Source organism: Orussus abietinus, unplaced genomic scaffold (genome assembly GCF_000612105.2).
Source record: "Orussus abietinus isolate OABI.00-Male unplaced genomic scaffold, Oabi_2.0 scaffold136, whole genome shotgun sequence".
Taxonomy (NCBI): Eukaryota; Metazoa; Arthropoda; class Insecta; order Hymenoptera; family Orussidae; genus Orussus; species Orussus abietinus.
The window spans coordinates 107,022-128,397 of record NW_019394636.1 but is presented as its reverse complement, the minus strand read 5'-3'; the positions used below and the strand labels follow the sequence as shown (position 1 = coordinate 128,397).

At 35.7% G+C, this 21,376-nt stretch overlaps 1 protein-coding gene across 3 annotated transcripts in view; it reads left to right on the top strand.

Moving 5' to 3' along the window:
* LOC105696175 (ras-specific guanine nucleotide-releasing factor RalGPS1) overlaps positions 1-16,507 on the top strand; it is a 29,092-nt gene extending 12,585 nt beyond the window's left edge. For all 3 annotated transcript variants that reach the window (XM_023432907.1, XM_023432906.1, XM_012418415.2), the window contains 4 exons: positions 8,557-8,739; positions 11,195-11,380; positions 13,239-13,360; positions 15,500-16,507. In XM_023432907.1, coding sequence (XP_023288675.1) covers positions 8,557-8,739; positions 11,195-11,380; positions 13,239-13,360; positions 15,500-15,627 — 619 coding nt within the window. In that variant the 3' untranslated portion in view covers positions 15,628-16,507. The remainder of the gene's footprint in view (positions 1-8,556; positions 8,740-11,194; positions 11,381-13,238; positions 13,361-15,499) is intronic.
* Positions 16,508-21,376: the final 4,869 nt, after the last annotated feature.

Below are 21,376 nucleotides of genomic sequence, written 5' to 3'. Positions count from 1 at the left end.
TTGTGGTGGTGGTCCTGGGATGGGCGAAATTCCGTCACAATATATATTGTTGTATCCGGGCACCCGGTACACACTTCTTTTCCAACCGTCTTTTATACGTCTCTCAAATCATGATGTATGGTCACTAGCCAGAGAGGAAGTAAATAAAAAATCAGAGTATGGACGAAAATAACAGTTTTATCAAGTTGGAATTTAGGTATAAACATTATGTATGAAAAATGTTAGGTTATATGAGGTGTTTTTATTGTTCTAAATGTATTATCAATGATGTTGATTAACCTTTGATAGATGTCTACCAAAGCTACTATATATTTTGTATGCATCAAGAAATAAGTAGATATTTATAGATCAATAGTGGATATATAATTTTCGTTTGCAAGAGACATAGATATTCGTATAGATCGTTTAGATACTTATTACATATATTCTACAGCCACATACATAAAATAGATCTATATACTTACAGAAGATTTTTATTAGGCGGATGCTAGACGATATACATTTGCTATATACCTACAGATCTAATTTATACGGCTAATATGCGGATACTCCACGTTGTGCGGTGCCTGGGTAGTTGCCACTTTGGCGTAAAGCGATAATCGCTGGAACTAGATTTTCTCCTGTTGCCAAAAACAAAGGATTCAGATGTTCCATAGAAGCCCAGATTTTGTCAGCGCTTGATGCTCTAAAAGTTGGCTAACAAACCAGGAATAGGGGTAAGAAAGAGATCGCGTGTGTTAGCCAACGGTTAACAAATGGTTAGCAAGTAGTGTGTGTAAGATAATAAAAGAATACAATTCGCTATACATGGCCGTAAGATTAAAATAGACGGAGAGATGATTGCAGCGCCGCCATCCGTTGGCTAACATACTATTTAGCATCAAACGTCAGTATTCTTCTGGGCTTCTTTGGAGACTTCTAAATTGTTTGCCCAAAATTTCTCCTTCGAAAGTCGTATAACGAAACGGGGCAGACGTTCAAGTCTTTAGTTCGAAGAAAATAATATGGGTTTATTCAGCACGTGCTTATTTTAATGATAAAATATGTGCGTGCGCAAACAATTTCATCTGAATTAAAAGTGCTTACAAATTACGTTATTGAATGTTTCATATGAAATTAGCCGTTTTTTAAAATTTGCTTTCTTGCAAGCACGTGGTTATTTAGTAGCTCTGAAATGAACACTTGATCGAGTTAATTGTTGCAGCAGAACGTTCTCAATCATTGCTCTCTCATAGTATCGAAAGTTGTTGAAGTGGTGAACGCTCTTCGTAGCATTCAGGTTGTGTAAATACCTGTAGACGAAGATCGGGCGATAAGGACATTTGACAAATATTCTCAAATTCAGTTATACAAATTAGATCATTAAACGGCTTTATGTTTCGATATGTTCGGATACGTGGAATTTTTGCTATACTTACTCTATTTCACAATACTTTTGCTTATTTTACTGTGCTTTGCGGTGCCCCTAATTAATCTTAGCCACTTGTGATGGAATTTTTTTAACGGATATGCGCGGCAAGCCAGTAAAAATTACTTTACAGCGAATTAATACTTAATATCATTTGAAATGTCCTCTCGCGATGGCAACTTATGGTAAAACCACTTTCGAGCTGCTAAACCAAACATCGTGCTATGCACGTAGTTTACATATTTGCGATAGTCAATAATTGACGTCATTCCAGTGCAAGTGGTTACTTCAATAGATTTAATAATGGTGCCTTATTATTGTCTATTTCTCAGATAAAAGGATCTTTACTTTTTGTCTTGAAAAAATAAGTTATCTGTATCCAATAAGTAATCTAATAATACTCCGGAAACATTAACACGTTAATCGCGGAGCCAATTTTGCTCAGCTTTTCGTTCAGGCGGCACAATTATTTATATACAGGGAGTAACAAAATTCATAGTCACGGTTTATACATCGCTATCTTGTTGGAAAAGGAGTCGAAAAGTCCTGTACTATTTTTTCCTACAGTGCACATATTTCCTGTAATATCTAAGTGAAGCACAGCCAATCAATCACGTTTCCGAACGAAGGCGCGGCGGAGAGGACGCCGGAAAGGTTGCTACCTCGCAGACAGCCGAACGCAGCTCTACCGGCGTCCTCTCCGTTATACCTTCCATTGGGAAACGCTGTACTTCACTTACAAGGAAACATTCCCAAGTGTCCGCCCCCGATCTTATTGATTTTCATATATGTTGAAGAACACAACAATCTAAGAGACACGTGTTTTTTTATATCTGCAATGGTCCACATTTAAGGGATGAAACAACCTCCCCAAAGTCTGGCGAAAATTCGTTTTTTATAATAATTTCCGTAGAAGCAATGGAGGGATTTCGACAAAACTTGGTATAAACGTATTCTGTATAAGGACGGTGAAAACACAATATTGTCCAGCAATGCTACACCCCCCCAAGGGGATGAACTTAAGGCGACATTTTTTTTTGTAATATCTATTAAAGTAGCACTCCTACTTAAATTCCACTTACGTAATGTGATTGCTCACAAAAAATCAAGAAATACGTGTTTTTTGCTTTTTGCCAATAAACATTTCCACATCGGTTGTAAACAATGATTGTAGGTGGTATACGGGTATATTCCGAGTAGCTTTATTGGATTATATCGTGACCAATTTTACCTTTTCACCAAGGAGATTGTATTACTAGTTGGAAACGGGTGATGACTGCGTCATCGGATCTGTTGCGAAACTATTTTAGTATCTTAAACTTTATTTTAAATTTATTTATAAATAATTGCATGTTATGAAAACTAACGACATTTTGAGGAATTAGTACGTTCACAAGATTTATGTACAATGAATTGGTCACGATATAACCCAATATAGCTAGTTGAAATATACCCGTATACCACCTACATTCATTGTTTACAACCGATGTGTAAATATTTATTGGCAAAAAGCAAAAAACACGTATTTCTTCATTTTTTTGTGAGCAATCATATGGCGTAGGTGAAACTTAAGTAGGAGTGCTTCTTTAATAGATATTACAAAAAAATGTCGCCTGAAGGGTAGTTCACCCCCTTGGGGGGTTGTAGCATTGCTGGACAATATTGTGTTTTCACCGTCCTTATACAGAATACGTTTATACCAAGTTTCGTCAAAATCCCTCCATTGCTTCTACGAAAATTATTATAAAAATTGAATTTTCGCCAAACTTTAGGGGGTTGTTTCACCCCTTAAATGTAGACCATTGCAGATATAAAAAAAACACGTGTCTCTTAGATTGTTGTGCTCTTCAACATATATGAAAATCGATAAGATCGGGGGCGGATACTTGGGAATGTTTCCATGTTAGATATTACAGGAAATTTGTGCACTGTAGGAAAAAACAGTACAGGACTTTTCGACTCCTTTCTCAACAAGGATAGCGACGTTCAAACAGTGACTACGAATTCTGTCACATCCTGTGCAGGATTCTTGATGCCATGCCAGTCCCCAGGGACTGACGCCGTGCTTTACGTGTTAAAGAAATGATTTAATTGCTGCGCATAATTTTATTTGCGTCAATAGAAATTTTGCTGTATACAACATTGAACCCTGAAATATAAGTACATATGTTTGGTGTATATAATGTTTTTTTCTAATCGTATCCAGGATACTCGTAATTTAATCGTTTAAAGTAGTTGTAGAATGTGTTATTGGACATACTGATTATTACATTGTCCTCATTAAGAAGACAAGATGTTGGGGAATATTCTGTTTTGCTTAAAGAAACGTACCGTTATGATGGATTTATTAGATTTCGTAGCACGAGTCTTCCACGCAACTTCCATAAACAAGGAGGGCGAATCGGACCTACCCTGGCGGCATCTGGGTGAGTCCCAGGGCGGTGCACAGGATCGTCATGTGGATTGCATTGATTCGTTTCATAGTTGATAGTGGACGTCATTATTCATTATAATATGATTATTTTAAGACGAGGTGTATTATGAGCACGTACAATGGCGATCAGGCAAATTCAAGCGAAACGAAGCGGCAATGCATGAAATTCGCAACACAACTTGTATTACGAACCCTGATGCCGTGGCTTTGCAACATGTAGTTGACGCTTTCAGAAATACCGGAAATAGGCTTTTTTTCTTCTGTTTTCGCCTTATGCATGTGAAATCTTTAGTTGCGATTATAATTTAGAAGAATGTCACTGTTCTCACAAACAGAGCAGGGTTTAATGTTATTTTACACAATAAATTTAAGGGACCGGTTAAAGCAAACAGGCCATTATAGAAGTGTAATGTCAGAGGTGAGGGCAGCATGTGAAAATCCCAGTGGGAATAACACTTGTCAACGAAGCGAAATATTAGTCTTTGAAAGTTAGTGATTGGCTTTCGATTCCGAAATAGTAATGCGATAGTAAGTACAGTGTCATCATAAACACGGATCGGTTGACACATTTTATAATCACCGATCATTGCGGCATCTGTATTTTGACTTAAGGTGATATGAAAATAACCTCTGAAGTATTGAAAAGTTTATAAAACATTTCTGTGAATTGAGCGCATCAAATCATTTGAAACTTTAGTACGTGATTTTGGAAGTCCTAAGGAAGAACGTGATACTCATGAAGTTTCATTTTTCAAACAGAAATGTTTATTTTATCCCAAACTTAAATCGAGAACACATATTTTTTACATTCTATGTTTTTTGAAAGCTTATAATTAAAAAATGAACACTTTCACATCCTATGTAGAACAATTTAAAACACTATAGTACTTGAGCATTACAGATTCGTGTGGAAATTACCGAGAAAAGTTTTGTTCATGTGTATAGTGAAACTCTCGAATATCCCATGAGTAATACGTACTCTGTAAGTGCCCTTAAGGTGAAGTGAAACCCCCTTCAAATCAGTTGATTCGAATACAACACTTTTTTTTAAGGGTATTAGACCAAACTGTCCAAAACTTTGACACGTCACTCCTGATCAGCTAAGAATTGTCCTGACACATTAAAAATTTGGATCTTTCAAAAAAATTTGTTAACTCAGTCCAGACCAGAACCAAAATGGCGTCGAGCTTTCATATTTTGATCAATATACAATTATCGAAGGCTCTGATATGAGAATCGAAAGGGTCAGGACAATTTTACGAGAATTTAGAACACTCTGGTAATCGATAAACTCGTATTTTAACGGGATAAAGGCAAAAAAAAGTGTTGTACGCGCTTGTATGCCAAAACGATGGTAATACGAGGTCTCGGAGTGAAGACTTAATTGACCTGGAAATCACAGATGACGCAGAGGGTCCCTCTGCAGTCAATTAGGGCCCCAGAAGGCATGAATCCAGAGGATTTCTGGAGTTTTACTTCGATTTCTTCATAATTATTGTACGAAAACGACAGGTGGAATATGCCATTTGGTATAATACACAATATAATTCGACCCAGCTGTGAATATAAAAACGAACGTCGGCAACGTAGGCATTTAGAAAAATCGTCTTTATCGACGTTGATCAAGTTAATCGACGTGTTTCACTTCACCTTAAGTTTACAATTTTTCCAGTTTTACATTTCCATGTTCAATTGTATAGTAACAACGTTACAGGTGAATGGTAAACCCCACAAGAATATGAGCGCCCTATTTAGCGAATTATGTATCTTGTTAACGTAACGTTTCGTAACACGAAAATAGACAAAAAAACAACATTTGTACTAAATTGCGGTATTTCTTTTATATTCAATACGTATTATTGAAATAATATTGCTCCTTGCGTAACTTAAAGTAGTGAAACATGACAAGAGACATCCAAAATGCTTAGCGATTTTATTACGAAATAGGTTAAGTTATTGTTTTCCATTATTTGATAACAGATGTAAAATAATGTAAATACGTCAAGTTTAACAGATACATTCAGCATTCGTGGGCCAATATTTTAGGTGATGGTTAACTAGTTTAATGGGTAACTAGGGTAAATTCGATCGATAAAACATTATTTTGAAAATACCATGAAAGTGAAAAAGTTGATAGTTTGAAAGATTCCACATAAGTTTTCATATGACATATTTTATTAAAAATCGGAGTATTTATAAAATCTTTGTTTGCTGCTAAATCTAGCGATGTGTCTTATGAGTATTCTTAGTGGGGTGGTACCGTTTGTTGGAAAAAATGTTATTCCGACCAATGTAGCATCCTTTGCACCGCATATACAAATTTTACTTAAGTAGAAAACACTTATAAATATTTTTTTCTAAACGTATAAGTTCGAAATTTCAGTTTTTCGCTAAAAATCCTGAACATCCATTTGGTAGAGCTTGTGTTGACATGTATCATAGTCGTTCATGCTTATAGAAAAATTTCGCTTTATCGGCCTGTTTGAATCTGATGCTGCAAAATGAGAGCCTTTGTTGTCTATTGTTTGATTATGCATTCGGTAACGTATTAAAAGGTCAAGACCAAGAATTGGAAAATAGGATTTAATTTTGTTTGTTTAATGAAATGAAACGTCAAAGAATTTTTTTCTTGGCAGTTTGTCATCGGACTGGATTGGAAAATGGAAAAATGATATAAGAAAATGTCACGCAACCATTCCATTATTCTATATACATTTTGAATTAATAAATTTCACTTACGAACTAATGCTTATGTCGTATTTAAAAAAGTAATCAACAAATGGACAGATCATGGTTAATTGAGTACATAGTCGCAATTCTATTAAATTCTTAAATGTAATTGTCGCGAATTTATTGTTAAAATTAAAAATGTTGCACTTATATTACTTTAAAGAGCAAGTTATTGGTAGCTAATGAGTTCTAAATTATTAAAAACGTTATCAGTTTTGACCACTGTATTTAATGTCTTCATCTTGTTCCATGGTGTTATGATGGCTTGGCACGAGCGTATTCTATCAAGCATCATAGAATTTTCCATGAAGTGTAGCATGGTATTATGTAACAGCGTATATTTTATGTTGACTTCAGATGTGTTATCTCAATTGTTGACGTATTATTTTCATTTTATATCCTAGGGAAATTAGAAAACTTGTACAATAAAACATTGGACTTACATTCTTTATTCACAATTATTCAACTGGAGCTAATAATGCGTTCATAGAATTGCACCAGCATGAATCTGGAATCTGTTGTCCGAATCTGTTACAAGTTTTACGATAAATTTTTTTTAATTTATCATCGGCAATACATCATTATTACATTGTCCGCCGGGTTATTTACTGTTTAAGGTGATGTGAAAGTGGCGTGAAGAGGTCCCGTTTATGAAACTTTTTCCCGAACTGAGTGTACTGAATCGTTTTTAACTTGACAATGTGAATATGGAAGGTCCAAAGAAGGTCCCGAAACTCAGGAAATTTGAATTTTTAAAAANTCCACGGGGACAACGATTTTGAGCGTATTTCTCAACCGATCGAGCTCAACGACTGCTTGTTTTAAAGATAAAATCTTGTCGTGTGTTTATATGGGAACGATTTTCGATCAAGCACCTCCTTCCTAGGTAAAAGGGCATTGAAATTATGTCTTTGCACTTTTTTTATATGAAAATGATCACTTATCGAAAATCGCTCCCACATAAACACAGGTCAACGTTTCATTTTCGATATGAGCACTCGTTAAGCTCGATCGGTTTAGAAATACGTTCGGAATTGTTGTCCCCGTGAGGCCCTACAAAATCGCTAGAGTGGTGAGCGCCCTTAAAGTATAAACGCGTAAAATAAACGCGTAAAAATTTGTTTGATTTTTTGAAAATTTCAAAGTGGTATAACCCCTTAAGATCGAATTATAATAGACGCAGAGATCTCGTATGCACTTCCGAGCTCTATATTTTTTCGTTTCTATTTGATACACTGAATTAAATATGCGTTTTGTATTTTTTTTTCTATTTTTGCAGCACATTAACAATATTACCTTGTGAGCTACAAAGCTCCTCAGAACCGTGCTATGGTATGCAAGGTTCATTGCGTCGGAAGGTAATCTTGAGAGATGGACGTAAACCTGCAGTATCTACCTGGCAGAGATTTTGGATACAACTTTGGGCATCCTCGATTGTATATTTCTCGCCAAAGTGTTTTAAAGGGTAAGTGCAAATAAATTTCTTCTTGCGTTATTAGTGAAATGTACACAACTAATCATAAATTAATCTTGAAGATATTGTTTACGACATTGAGGATATTTTACAATTCCATTTAGGGTGTTTTTCCGCTGAATCGGTTAATCAACGGTATTTATGACTTTGATTTTATACTATTGAGTTGTTCGGAAAGTAATTTCGTTTTTTTTTTTTTGTTATAGAAAATGAAATTTCATGACTGTCAGGACCTTCCTTATAGTATCCATGTTCGTGTTGTAAAGTTTGAAACGATTCGGTATACTCAGTTTGGAGAAAAGTTTCATGAACGGTCGACCCCTCGGATGCCACTTTCACATTTTATCATCACCTTAATTCAGATGATATTATTAGTTTTCAGTCTTAAAGAAGAATAATGAATGATATATTCGGTCACGTAAACTGCGTTAAGATACGGTTGCATGAAATGAGTTACGTGTAGAGTTCCATTCTACTTTTGTTTTGACTTTTCCAATAAAACTGTTACAGTATCTTTGGCAAAGCTGCAGCGGTGCCACTAGAGCCAGGCCAGGGAACTATTCGGCATCTCCTTGACGATTCCGTTTTGGAAGAACCGCATTTGATTTCGCAAATCGTTGATCTTGATCGAAATTCTCCTGGATCTCCCACGGAGACGCTGAATGAAGATTGCAGTTTACTCTCAAAAACAAGGTGACAAGAGTAGATATTTATTTTGTAATTAAAATTACTTTCTTAGTTTTAGTTCTATGTACTTTCCAAATTAAGTTTAATCAAGTAAAAACGCTATTTAAAATTTGTACAAGTTTTAGCAGAAAGGCTGGATACTTCGCCTATATTTAGACCTGGAGCATAGTTTAATTATGATTCATGGAATGTTTAAAATGTTGTAAACGGCAATTATTGCATTTTAATTGTACTTTTAGCTGTACTACCCATTTTTTACTGGTACTTTTCAGTGGAGAAGAAAAAGAAAATAGAAATAGAAAGTACGACAATATAGAGTTATTTTTCGTCTGCAGGTTCTCTCATTATTACAAAATGAGGTGTTTTAAGGTGATCCGAAAGGTTCAAAGAAATTTAATCGACGTAGCTAAAACAATTTTCACCCATACCCTTTTCGACGATAACACCATTTTTGATACTCAAGTGGTAACAACCTGGCGTGCCATGTTGTTGATATCTATATTTATACTGACATCTGTTACACTCCGCATTGAGAATTATACGAAATGAGGTACTCCACATGTTATTTCAGTAGAATTTTTATAAGGAACTCGAAGTAAAACTGATGGAATCCCTTTGATTTTTTATTTTTTATACACTAATAGACCAACGGACCATTTGTCATGTTTGACCAACTAAATTTTCGCTCTAAGAGCACGTATTGCCCACGGGATAAGGAAGCATTCTCTTACAATCGTTCATGAAAGTATTGTCAATTGATGATAAGTATATCCATACTTGTCCATCCGACTCTGTAATATTCGATTTCCATAGTATTTTGAATTGTTTGAGCTAGATCCTGGAAGTCTTCACTCGAGATTCTAAGGACCTTACTCATATCTTACTTTTAGCGTTAAAAGACGTATTTTGAAGCACCGTTAAAAGCGACCCTACTCATGTCTCGCGTTTAAGGTGAAGTGAAACATGTCGAGGAACTTGGTCAACGTCGATAAAGAAGATCTTTCTAAATGCCTACGTTGTCGACGTTCGTTTTTATATTGACAGCTGTGTCGAATTATATTGGATATTGTACCAAATGGCGTACACCATATGTCGTTTCCGTACAATAATTATAAAGAAATCAAAGTAAAACTCCAGAAATCCTCTAGATTCATGCTTTCTGGGGCCCTAATTGACTGCAGAGGGACCCCCTGCGCCATCTGTGATTTCCAGGTCAATTAAGTCTTCACTCCGAGACCTCGTATTACCATCGTTTTGGCATACAAGCGCGTACAACACTTTTTTTGCCTTTATCCCGTTAAAATACGAGTTTATCGATTACCAGAGTGTTCTAAATTGTCGTAAAATTGTCCTGACCCTTTCGATTCTCATATCAGAGCCTTCGATAATTGTATATTCATCGAAATATGAGAGCTCGACGCCATTTTGGTTCTGGTCTAGGCTGAGTTAAAAAGATTTGTTTGATAATTCCAAATTTTCAATGTGTCAGGACAATTCTTAGATGATCAGGAGTGATGTGTCAAAGTTTCGGACGCTTTGGTCTAATACCCTTAAAAAAAAAGTGTTGTATTCGAATCGACTGATTTGAAGGGTGTTTCACTTCACCTTAACGGCGTTCACCACCAAAGTGGGGACGATGACTTCCACCGCTAGATGGCATTAGCATCGAATTCGGTGGGAGGCAACCAAAACGTACTTTCTCGCTCGGATGAGGGAGACGCGACGCATAATGGGCGATGTTTAACAACGGGCGAAAAATGTGTGCGTATTTTGCACGTATAGGACTCACACAACGGCTAGACGCCTCTGGACTAGGCGCCGAAACGTGTGTGACCCCCAGCCGCACGCACACGCCAGTTGGACGCTCCGCCTAGAGTCGGCAACGGTTACTAAAGAATGCCCAAATTCCTCGCGAGAAACTCGAAAATCCTGAAAAAGGTGCTCCACGGGGACAACGATTTTGAGCGTATTTCTCAACCGATCGAGCTCAACGACTGCTTGTTTTAAAGATAAAATCTTGTCGTGTGTTTATATGGGAACGATTTTCGATCAAGCACCTCCTTCCTAGGTAAAAGGGCATTGAAATTATGTCTTTGCACTTTTTTTATATGAAAATGATCACTTATCGAAAATCGCTCCCACATAAACACAGGTCAACGTTTCATTTTCGATATGAGCACTCGTTAAGCTCGATCGGTTTAGAAATACGTTCGGAATTGTTGTCCCCGTGAGGCCCTACAAAATCGCTAGAGTGGTGAGCGCCCTTAAAGTATAAACGCGTAAAATAAACGCGTAAAAATTTGTTTGATTTTTTGAAAATTTCAAAGTGGTATAACCCCTTAAGATCGAATTATAATAGACGCAGAGATCTCGTATGCACTTCCGAGCTCTATATTTTTTCGTTTCTATTTGATACACTGAATTAAATATGCGTTTTGTATTTTTTTTTCTATTTTTGCAGCACATTAACAATATTACCTTGTGAGCTACAAAGCTCCTCAGAACCGTGCTATGGTATGCAAGGTTCATTGCGTCGGAAGGTAATCTTGAGAGATGGACGTAAACCTGCAGTATCTACCTGGCAGAGATTTTGGATACAACTTTGGGCATCCTCGATTGTATATTTCTCGCCAAAGTGTTTTAAAGGGTAAGTGCAAATAAATTTCTTCTTGCGTTATTAGTGAAATGTACACAACTAATCATAAATTAATCTTGAAGATATTGTTTACGACATTGAGGATATTTTACAATTCCATTTAGGGTGTTTTTCCGCTGAATCGGTTAATCAACGGTATTTATGACTTTGATTTTATACTATTGAGTTGTTCGGAAAGTAATTTCGTTTTTTTTTATGAGAATGAAAGACGATTTTTTTATAGCGAATAAATATTTTATTGAATTATATATTGTCCATTCCGGTCCAATACCTTTTGCCATCTTTCTGGCAGGAGCATGATTCCACGCTCATAAAATGTTTGGTTTTTGCTGTCAAAAAACTGATCCAGGTGATTTTTGACCTCCTCATTTGAAGTAAAGGTTTTACCGTCTAAAAAATTTTGTTGAGACTGGAACAAGTAATAATCAGAAGGTGCCAGATCTGGAGAATATGATGGGGGTGGCAGTATATCCCATCCAAGCTGTAGAAGCTTTTGGCGAGTTAAGAAACTTGTATGAGGTCTTGTATTATCTTGGTGAAACACTACACCTTTTCTATTGATCAATGCTGGTCTCTTCCGTTTAAGTGAATCATTCAATTTGTCCAGCTGGTGACAGTACACTTCAGAATTGATCGTTGGGTCGTTCGGTAGAATTTCAAAAAAAAAACGATTCCCTTGAAATCCCACCAAACAGATACCATCACCTTTTTTTGATGAATTTCGGCTTTCGAAGTTCTTTGAGTCGGTTCATCTTTTTTACTCCATGATCTCTTGCGGGTAACATTGTTGTAGACAACCCATTTCTCGTCCCCAGGGATGATGCGCTTCAAAAATGGATCATTTTTTTTGACGTTTGAGAAGCAAATCACAGACGTCAATGCGATGACACAAATTTCTTTCCGTAAGAACACGAGAAATCCATATGTCGAGTTTTGTGATTAAACCTAGGCGTTTCAAATGATTATGAACGGTCGAATTCGATAAATTTAATCTCTCAGCGATTTCACGAGTTGTTATCCGCCGGTTTGCATCAATTAATGCCTTTATTGTGTTTTCATCAGCTTTAAGTGGCCTTCCAGAACGTGGTGCATCTTCGATATCAAAATTGCCGGATCGAAATTTTGCAAACCAGTTTTGACCCTGGCGTTCCGTCAATACATCTTCTCCATACACGTCGGATAATTTTTTTCTTCCTCGAACAGCATTTTTACCTTTTCGATGGTAAAAAAGTAAAATATGCCGAAAATGCCGCTATTCACTTTTCATATTTGAAAGGGTACCAACCAAAAACTACTGCGTAGAATCAATCAAACTTTTTCACAAGCAAGCCTTGCTAGATCAGCTGTCAAAGTATATAATGATTATGCGGCTTAAGTGTGAAGTTGGCCGTGAAAAAAAAAAATTAAGTCCTCTGTCGGGAAACAACAAAATTACTTTCCGAACAACCCAATAGTTTACTTTGATGTGTTCAGTACTATACGTTATGATTTCAATGTCTACATTGACATAGTAAACTCAAAATAAGTTTGACAATTAGACGGCATAGAAAGATCTAGTAATATGCTGTTGAAAAGATCCATTTCGAACATATAAGGTATACCGTGATTGTAAAAAGTGCATCAATAACAATGTTATGACATTTGTTACATATGAAAAAAGAAACGACAATTGATAAATTAGCGGGCTTCTTTGTACAACAATTCGAATATTTCATCCCACTCTCTATTAGACGAACTGTTGCATGATTAATGAAACCATTATTGCAGGGCATTTTGTTGAATATTATTAGAGAAGTGACTAATAATACCTTTTACCGTATGTTATGAAGAATTTTTTGATTTTGTTTAGTAACGATAGATCGGACTTTAAACGGGAGCCTTACAAAATGGTGTCAATATTGGGATGGATCGTCGAACCACTAGACTGCTCCTTACATCCCGACACGTTCTTATTGTCGGATCCGCTCAAAGGTGATTTCACTATAATAACTTTGTTTTGCCACAATATACGCAATTAGTTGCATGATTTATAACATATGAACCTATTAGATGACTATTTTATTTAATGCAGGCGGTTCTTATGAGTCTATAATATAATTGAATTTAAATGGAGAACCTCATTGGACATTTAACATTATGATTTGAATGTTTTTCTGCAATTTTTACTGAAAATGACTTTTTTCTGAGGTTGGCATAATCAGTGGTGTTTTATGCGGATTTTAGTTTAGAGTGTTGAGTTTCGCAACAAACAAATTGCATGCTATTTAAAACAAAAAGACAAAATGACAAATTTTTGATGCCGAGGTTCGTCAGAAATTGTTATTCCAAGGGAATATTTACAATAAGTAAATGCAGGAAGAAATATATAATGACAATTATTTATTTGATTTCAAAGAAGCGTTCGAATATCATTAATATGAATGATATCAGCATTTAAAACGTTGTAAAAAGAATTCGAAGGGTTCACTAGTTACTTTTCATTTTTCGGGCTGGGTTGTGTACAGAGGAAGTTGAACAGTAGTGCACGTAAAGCAAGAGAACATTTTTTTTTCAATTTACCGTACTGTTCTTATGTTTCGGGTTAATATGTTTTAATGATAGTGTTTAATTCGGAATGGATAGATCACAATACTATCATTTTTTCACAATACTACGATGATTTTGTGTGCTATAATACTTATTATAATATATATTATATACGTATAAAATGAAAAGTAACTAGTGAACCCTTTTTACAACGTTTTAAATGTTGATATCATTCATATTAATGATATGCGAACGCTTCTTTGAAATCAATAATAAGCATTATAGCACACAAAATCATCTGATAACTGAAGGAATGTAATGGTTTATTCTTCAGATCTTTGTGCTACTTATTTTTATACAAATTGATTTCAACATGGCTACACTGAGAGAAAATTCAAGTTAAATCATTTTTTTTAACTTGTTTTCATAGTTCGAAAAGGGCTCGGATACTTTTTATAGTAAAATTACCCTTTTTTTTCTGAACTAGGAAATTTAGGAACAGTTGCTATTTATTTTTTATTTCTTGAAAGCAATGAATTAACTATTCTACATTTACTATATTTTTCTTTAGTACGAATAACTTTTATATATTAATTTTTACTAAGAAAATGATTACTACTTGTATAGTAAAATTTCACTTCATTATCGTTACCATAACTAATACATCATCGTAAATTTTAAATGTCCACATAGCGTTTTTGATTTTTGAATCTATTTCAAAACATAGTTATTTGTACTTATGGTCGTTTATTTTACCTATTATGCTTGACATGTCGGTCTTCTTGCATGTTTTAGCGTCAGTTAGGAATATAGGGTCTTGTGTACATAGAGTTTATAGAATAAGAATATCTGCAATGGTCCACATTTAAGGGGTGAAACAACCCGATCATGCGATCGAGGAATGTTTCTCCATTTCTGTTTATTGCTAAACGAGCTAACATAACGCCCATCGATTTTGGACCAATAGATTCATTCTGTGTATCCAGATGCGATTGTGTCCGCTGATCACGAACATAAATTCGAACCCAAGAAAAACATTAATTTGCTACGGTTCATTACGGAGTAAATTTATCTTGTCTAGTATTGGATCATATGTACACTTCGATTAGGACAGGGGAGACAATTATACTGAACTCTTTCCTAATCCGTATTACCTGTCCGCTTACTCGCAATCGTTCTCAAAAAATAAGATAACGTTTATTTCAGGAAACGTTTATAAGAAAACATTAATTTTCTACGGTTCATTACAGAGTAAATTTATCTTGTCTAGTATTGGATTATATGTACACTTCGATTAGGACAGGAGAGACAATTATACTGAACTCTTTCCTAATCCGTATTACCTGTCCGCTTACTCGCAATCGTTCTCAAAAAATAAGATAACGTTTATTTCAGGAAACGTTTATAAGAAAACATTAATTTTCTACGGTTCATTACAGAGTAAATTTATCTTGTCTAGTATTGGATCATATGTACGCTTCGATTAGGACAGGGGAGACAATTATACTGAACTCTTTCCTAATCCGTATTACCTATCCGCTTACTCGCAATCGTTCTCAAGAAATAAGATAACGTTTATTTCAGGAAACGTTTATAAGTTTCGGGCAGGTTCGGGCGACTTAGCGGAGCAATGGCTGAAGGAACTGCGCGCGGTGGTACGCGGAGCAACGGAAAGAAAACCATTACCAGCCAACCTCATGTCTTTCGAATGACTTTTCCTAATACTTCGAACTGCTATACTCCACTACAGGGTGCAGCTTGCCCAACGCGGAAAAGTACTGCTTGCAACCGGCCGTCTCGTTTCTTGCTAGTGCTGAAGCGAAGTAGAATACTCGATGTACATGGCGTCTTCCATGCGAATGCGCGACTCGACTTGACCCACGAAATGTCATCGTTATTGACAAAAGGGAACTGTCAGTCGAGACTCGAAACTCAGATCAAGTTCGATTAGAGATATTCACACCGAGCCGTGTAAAGAACCAATAGTAGAAGATGCTTGGTTAAGAGGCGCGATTGAATTCCGCGCCAAGTACATATACTGCTACTCATACATTTAAGTAGAAACTTTAGAATATGATTCTGGATGAAAAGACAGCGCTACTTTCTCAGTCATTTTCACTTACACGATACTTTTCACAAGGGGGTGTGCATTCCTTGTGATTAGTTACGCAAATGCTTGAACAAACGTTTCATCATTCACATTCAAGTTATTTGTAGTTTCAAGTGTAATATCGAAATAGCGTTATATATCCAGATTCTTATTGGATGGTTTCTACATTTCATGTATCAACGTTACTCGCAACCAGCCGTCTTGTTTCTTGCTAGTGCTGAAACTAGTTTCATTATTTCATGTACTTGGTGTCTTCCATGTGAAAGCGTAATTCCTTACCTGAGATACAGAATATCGGCTGTATTCACGAAATCGAGATCCTTGAAGTCTACACTTGAAACTCATCTTTAGGTGCCCATAGGGATCTTTGCTTGAAGACTTGCAGAAAATGAATGACGGAAGAACAGAATTAACACTAGGTTTACGGGCGTTTTATATATATCTGTTTCTACGAGCATCCGTCAAATTGACGGGTAAACGAAAACACGCATTTTCATTAAAAAATCGATTCATTCAAATTAAGTCTGAATTAAACAACACTAGGCTTTACGTTTAAATGAATGATTAATAAGTAAAAAGTCCTTTTTTAAAAATTATCACGGAAATGATTGGAATGCTCGCCTTCTCATCCTCGGAGTCAGAACTAGAAAGAATGCGCATCCTTTTCTTGTTACGACACCTTTTCAAGAAGTTTTCCTCTTCACTGTCCGAAGATCCTTCTATTTCTCCACTTTCGATGCAAACTTTCACTCTCATCTTCGCCTTACACTCTCTGCAACGAAGCAAATATATATGGATTGTTTATGAAATTAGCTAGTCCGTCAATTTGACGGGTTTCGTAGAGATAGGTATACTACATACAGATTTTAATCATTACAAGGCTTAGGAAAAAATAATTGTGTGTACAAATTCTTTGGATGAAATGATTAATTTACGATACAAAAATGGTTAAAATTAATGCTATGGTTTTTTTGGTGTTTCTTTTTGAAGTTTGAATTCCGTCAAATTGACGGGTCCCGTAAACCTATTGTTGACAGGGTGGAGCATCACGCCAAAAGCATACAGTAACGCGCGCGTATTCAACTCTATTGGGATAATTGTCATTTTCTTCCATGGTAAAATAGAAACGTGTTACGTTGATATCCGTGGTCTTACCTGCGTGCAAGCAATATTACGAGTAAAATGTGAAATATTGAATTTTTCTTCAAAGATGATAGATTCGATTCGTTGTGGGCTCGTAGAATATAACGTGCTTTATTTGATTAATAGTTGCAGCATCGTTTTGCACCACACAAGCTTTGCATATGTGTTTTTGTAAGTTTAATGTCCTAGCATTTGTTACTACTGAATATTGTGGTGTTCATTTTAATTTGTTTCAATCGTTCAGGAGTAACGTGAATATTTTTGGATATCATCCCAAAAATTACTTACTTCAGAGGGGTAAAACGCCCTTAAAAGCGGCGTTTTTCGTACTCGTTGTAGTTTTTTAATTTTTATATTCATTCCTTGAATTGCCCGTTAATGAGAACTGTACGTTTCTTCTTGGCAACACGTTAATCAGTTGACATTGTTTTTAATCTCACTTGTTCTTTTTTTACACAACGTTGACGTTATTAAATGGAAATTTTTTAAAATCTACGTAATTCTCAAATAAATAAAAAATTAAAGCTCAAATATATTAATACATTGTGCACGCATAGAAGGTTACTTTACTGCACGTACATCACGATGAATTAATTTCACTGTAAAATAGATAAATCATGTATATAATTCACTTTTTGCTTTGTTATTTTGCTCTCAGGATATTATCTACATAGATGAGAATTGCATGACATTAATTCTCAATAGAAAAACCTGGAAGTTTTTCCGAAGAAAAAGATCTGATACTAAGTAAAGAAGAAAGAATTGAACTATTGATTACGAGGATGATTTAAATACATATTTTGGAAGGCCCATTTTTCCTGAGAATTGTTGAAACAAGTCTAGCGAAAGAAAGGATTTTGTCCCATTATTTAAACTGGACATAGCAGTCTAGTCATTGAATGTGGAGATTATGCAAGTCTTTTGGCAAGGGTCCTACGGCTTAGAAGACTTATGTAGATGTTACAGTGAAACACCGAAATCTGAAGAATGTCGACTTTCACCGGTGAATGTCAACATTCACATAGTCGCTTCGTGTATGTCCGAAATATTTGCTAAATACCCTTATTTCTGACTTACACCGGTAAATGTTGACATTCACCGGTGCGTGATTGTCGACACACACTGGAGAGGGTCCGAATGTACAACAATGTAATGAAGTATTCGATCTTTCACCGACGTATTTGGTATCGGTTAACATTCACCGGTGAAAGTCGACATTCTCCAATTTCGGTCATTCACGGTAACATAGACACAATCGAAAGCGGAATGTAGAATTCTAAAAGGTAGCTTCTACTCGAGCGCAAAATATCAGCCTTGAAACCTGTCGATAACCTACGTCATAAGCATAACGAGCTTCGATTAATTATACCGTATGTTCGACATACAACATTTATCAGATTTGAGAGCAATAACATTTGTCATGCTACATTTAGATATATACGCTCTCTGTATATTAGGCCAGGAAGATTTTCGTACATCCGTATGTTTCGGCGAAGAAATTTAACGAGGTAATGAAGTGCATTTCTCTTCACCTTTCCATAAACGAGATTTTGATCGAGGGCATTGGCCGATTAGGATCCGTAAATTAGGCTAGAGACAAATCGATATATTTAAATCCGCTATTAGAATGTTATAAGCCAAATCGACGTCGAATTGTAGCTTGTCCTTCTACTGTATTTTCAAATCATTCGCATGTCAATATCGTTGCAGGCAACAATACGATGCTGAATGAACGTTGCTTTTTTTCATATCTAGTGGACAAGGCTTTCGAGTTTTGGTTCAACAATGTTGCATGCGTCATGCTTGTTGGACTACGTTGTATTTCCATTTTTCATTGCTAGTACGTTCGTTCAACTATATTGGCGATCAGAAGCGGAACATAGAAATGGTTGTATCTTCGAATAGAACAACATAGTTGTCCCGTGGGTAATTTTAACGAACAGTTGATAATGGTAAGTTTTTCGAACATGTGTCTTGTTCTTGTTGCAGGCAACAAAAACCAGCGTTGAATGAGCGTTGCCTAATTTTCCGTCTTTTGTAGATGTTCGCGTTCGACATGTTGAAGTACAATTTTGTTTAGAATTATTTGTATCCGCGTCGCGTGTTAGTTGCATTTCTGCTCATAAAGATGAGAAAGAACAATATTAACCGTGCAATTCATGAAATATTAAATGCCCTTCCTACTGTATTCCGTAAGAGCGTACCGCAATTATTTCACGTGAAAAATGAACAATGAACTTTAGGGATGAATAAAGACAAATCGGTTATTTAGGATTGTGAAGTCAGAGGCAGGGGAGGCACGTGTTGAATCCCCGACGGGTATTCTGTGGAACAAATGACATTTGCCTAAAAAGTTTAGGGTATGATCAATCTGGTTAATCACGAAATGTATCAGTAGTTCTATCTATGACGGACGATGCAGGGGCCAAGGCAATAATTCGACAATAAACGTGTTATTACAAACATGTGCCGCTAGTACCATACATTTTACACATCCACCGATTGCTACGGCATCGTTAATTCAATGAAAACGTGAAAAGTCTAACCGAATTCCCACCGGAAAATTTCAAACGTCTCTTTTTACGTCTTGACTTCGAGGCATCGATTAAGGGGTTACACCACTTTGACGTACCCAAAAATTACGGTTTTTTCAGGATTTTTTTCTTAAGAATTAAAACGTTTTTATCCAAATTGAAGTACAGTAAGGTATTATACTACTATTAAACAAACAAAAAATGCTTTTTTTGTGTTTTTTTATTTACAAAAATGGCGGCTTCAAAGGCGATTTACCGGAGCGCTGCGAAAATCGATGATCGTGCGGTGGGCACGATAACTCAGTCCAGGTTTAAGTTAGAACAATAAGCGAAAAAGAATTAGTTTCTGTAGCCCAAAAGCTAACGAAATACGTAGCCATTTCGAAAAATATGCATTTTTCACAAAATGGCATCGATTTGAAAGGAAAGATACGTATTTTGCCCTAAATTTCGTTAATTAATGTTGCATAAAAAATGCGAATATCAATACATTGAAAAAACCATACGTATTTCGCTAGATAAACATATCGCGAATAAAATAAAAAAAGAATCAAGAGGATTGTTTGAAAATTGGCGGAGCTAGAGTGCCCACCGATTTTTAAAATGCAGTTTTAAGAAAAACGCGTTTACACCTATACACCTGTCCACCGCACGATCACCGATTTTCGCAGTGAGCGAGTTTAATAGTAATATAATACCTTACTGTACTTTAATTTGGATAAAAACGTTTCAACTCTTAAAAAAAAAAATTCTTGAAAAACCGTAAATTTTGGATGCGTCAAAGTGGTGGAACCCCTTAAGGCAAGGTTGCCTAACTTTGACCATTTACCTAAAAATATGTTTTTCATATTTAAGTCAATTGATTTTCGTTAAATTCATCGTGGAAAGTTGTGTACTCATACTTTTATTTACGAATAAAAAATGCAATTAACGTAACGTGGGATTAAATTAAAAAAATTAAAATTGTGAAAATCATAAGAAACGTAAACGTTGACAAGAGTTCATTTTGGAAACCCGGTCTCCGAAATTGGACCACCATTTTTCCAAAGAACAATTATTGTAAAGGTGGTGTTTCGATTATTTTGAAATATTTACACGTCGATCATGCACCTAAGTATCGTGCCTTCCATTGTCTATTCTTTGCAAATAAGACAATATCAAAGATTGCTGAGCCGGTTATCTCTTACGGGTAACTTTAAGAACATGGATCGTTACATTAGCGAGTTGGAATTTTTTAAAACAAACGTAACTATTTCATTTTTGGAGATTTATAAACACGCGTCAGCGAAACAAAAAAAAAAAGTAATAATACTTTTATTGTCGGCTAGATGGTACCAGACCCCCTCCAGTTATTAGGATGCGGTCCAAATTTTTCAACTTTCCCTTAATAAATGCCATGGTAATATCTTAACGGGGGGCTGCCACTATTACCAATAATTTATTTAAATCTACAAATGAACGTAAAAAAACAGTATAATTTCGTATTTGACAATTTGTTCATGCTCGTTCCTGCATTTAAACAATTCTGAACCTGTTTTTATGAAAATTTTCTTTTTGAAAATTACGCGTAGCGTTAATGAGCAGTAAAGTTCTTCATTCATATCTCGCATAAAGTAAACATAAACTTAATCACAATAGTTAAACATAAGCCCAATTTACATACCTAAAAATGCC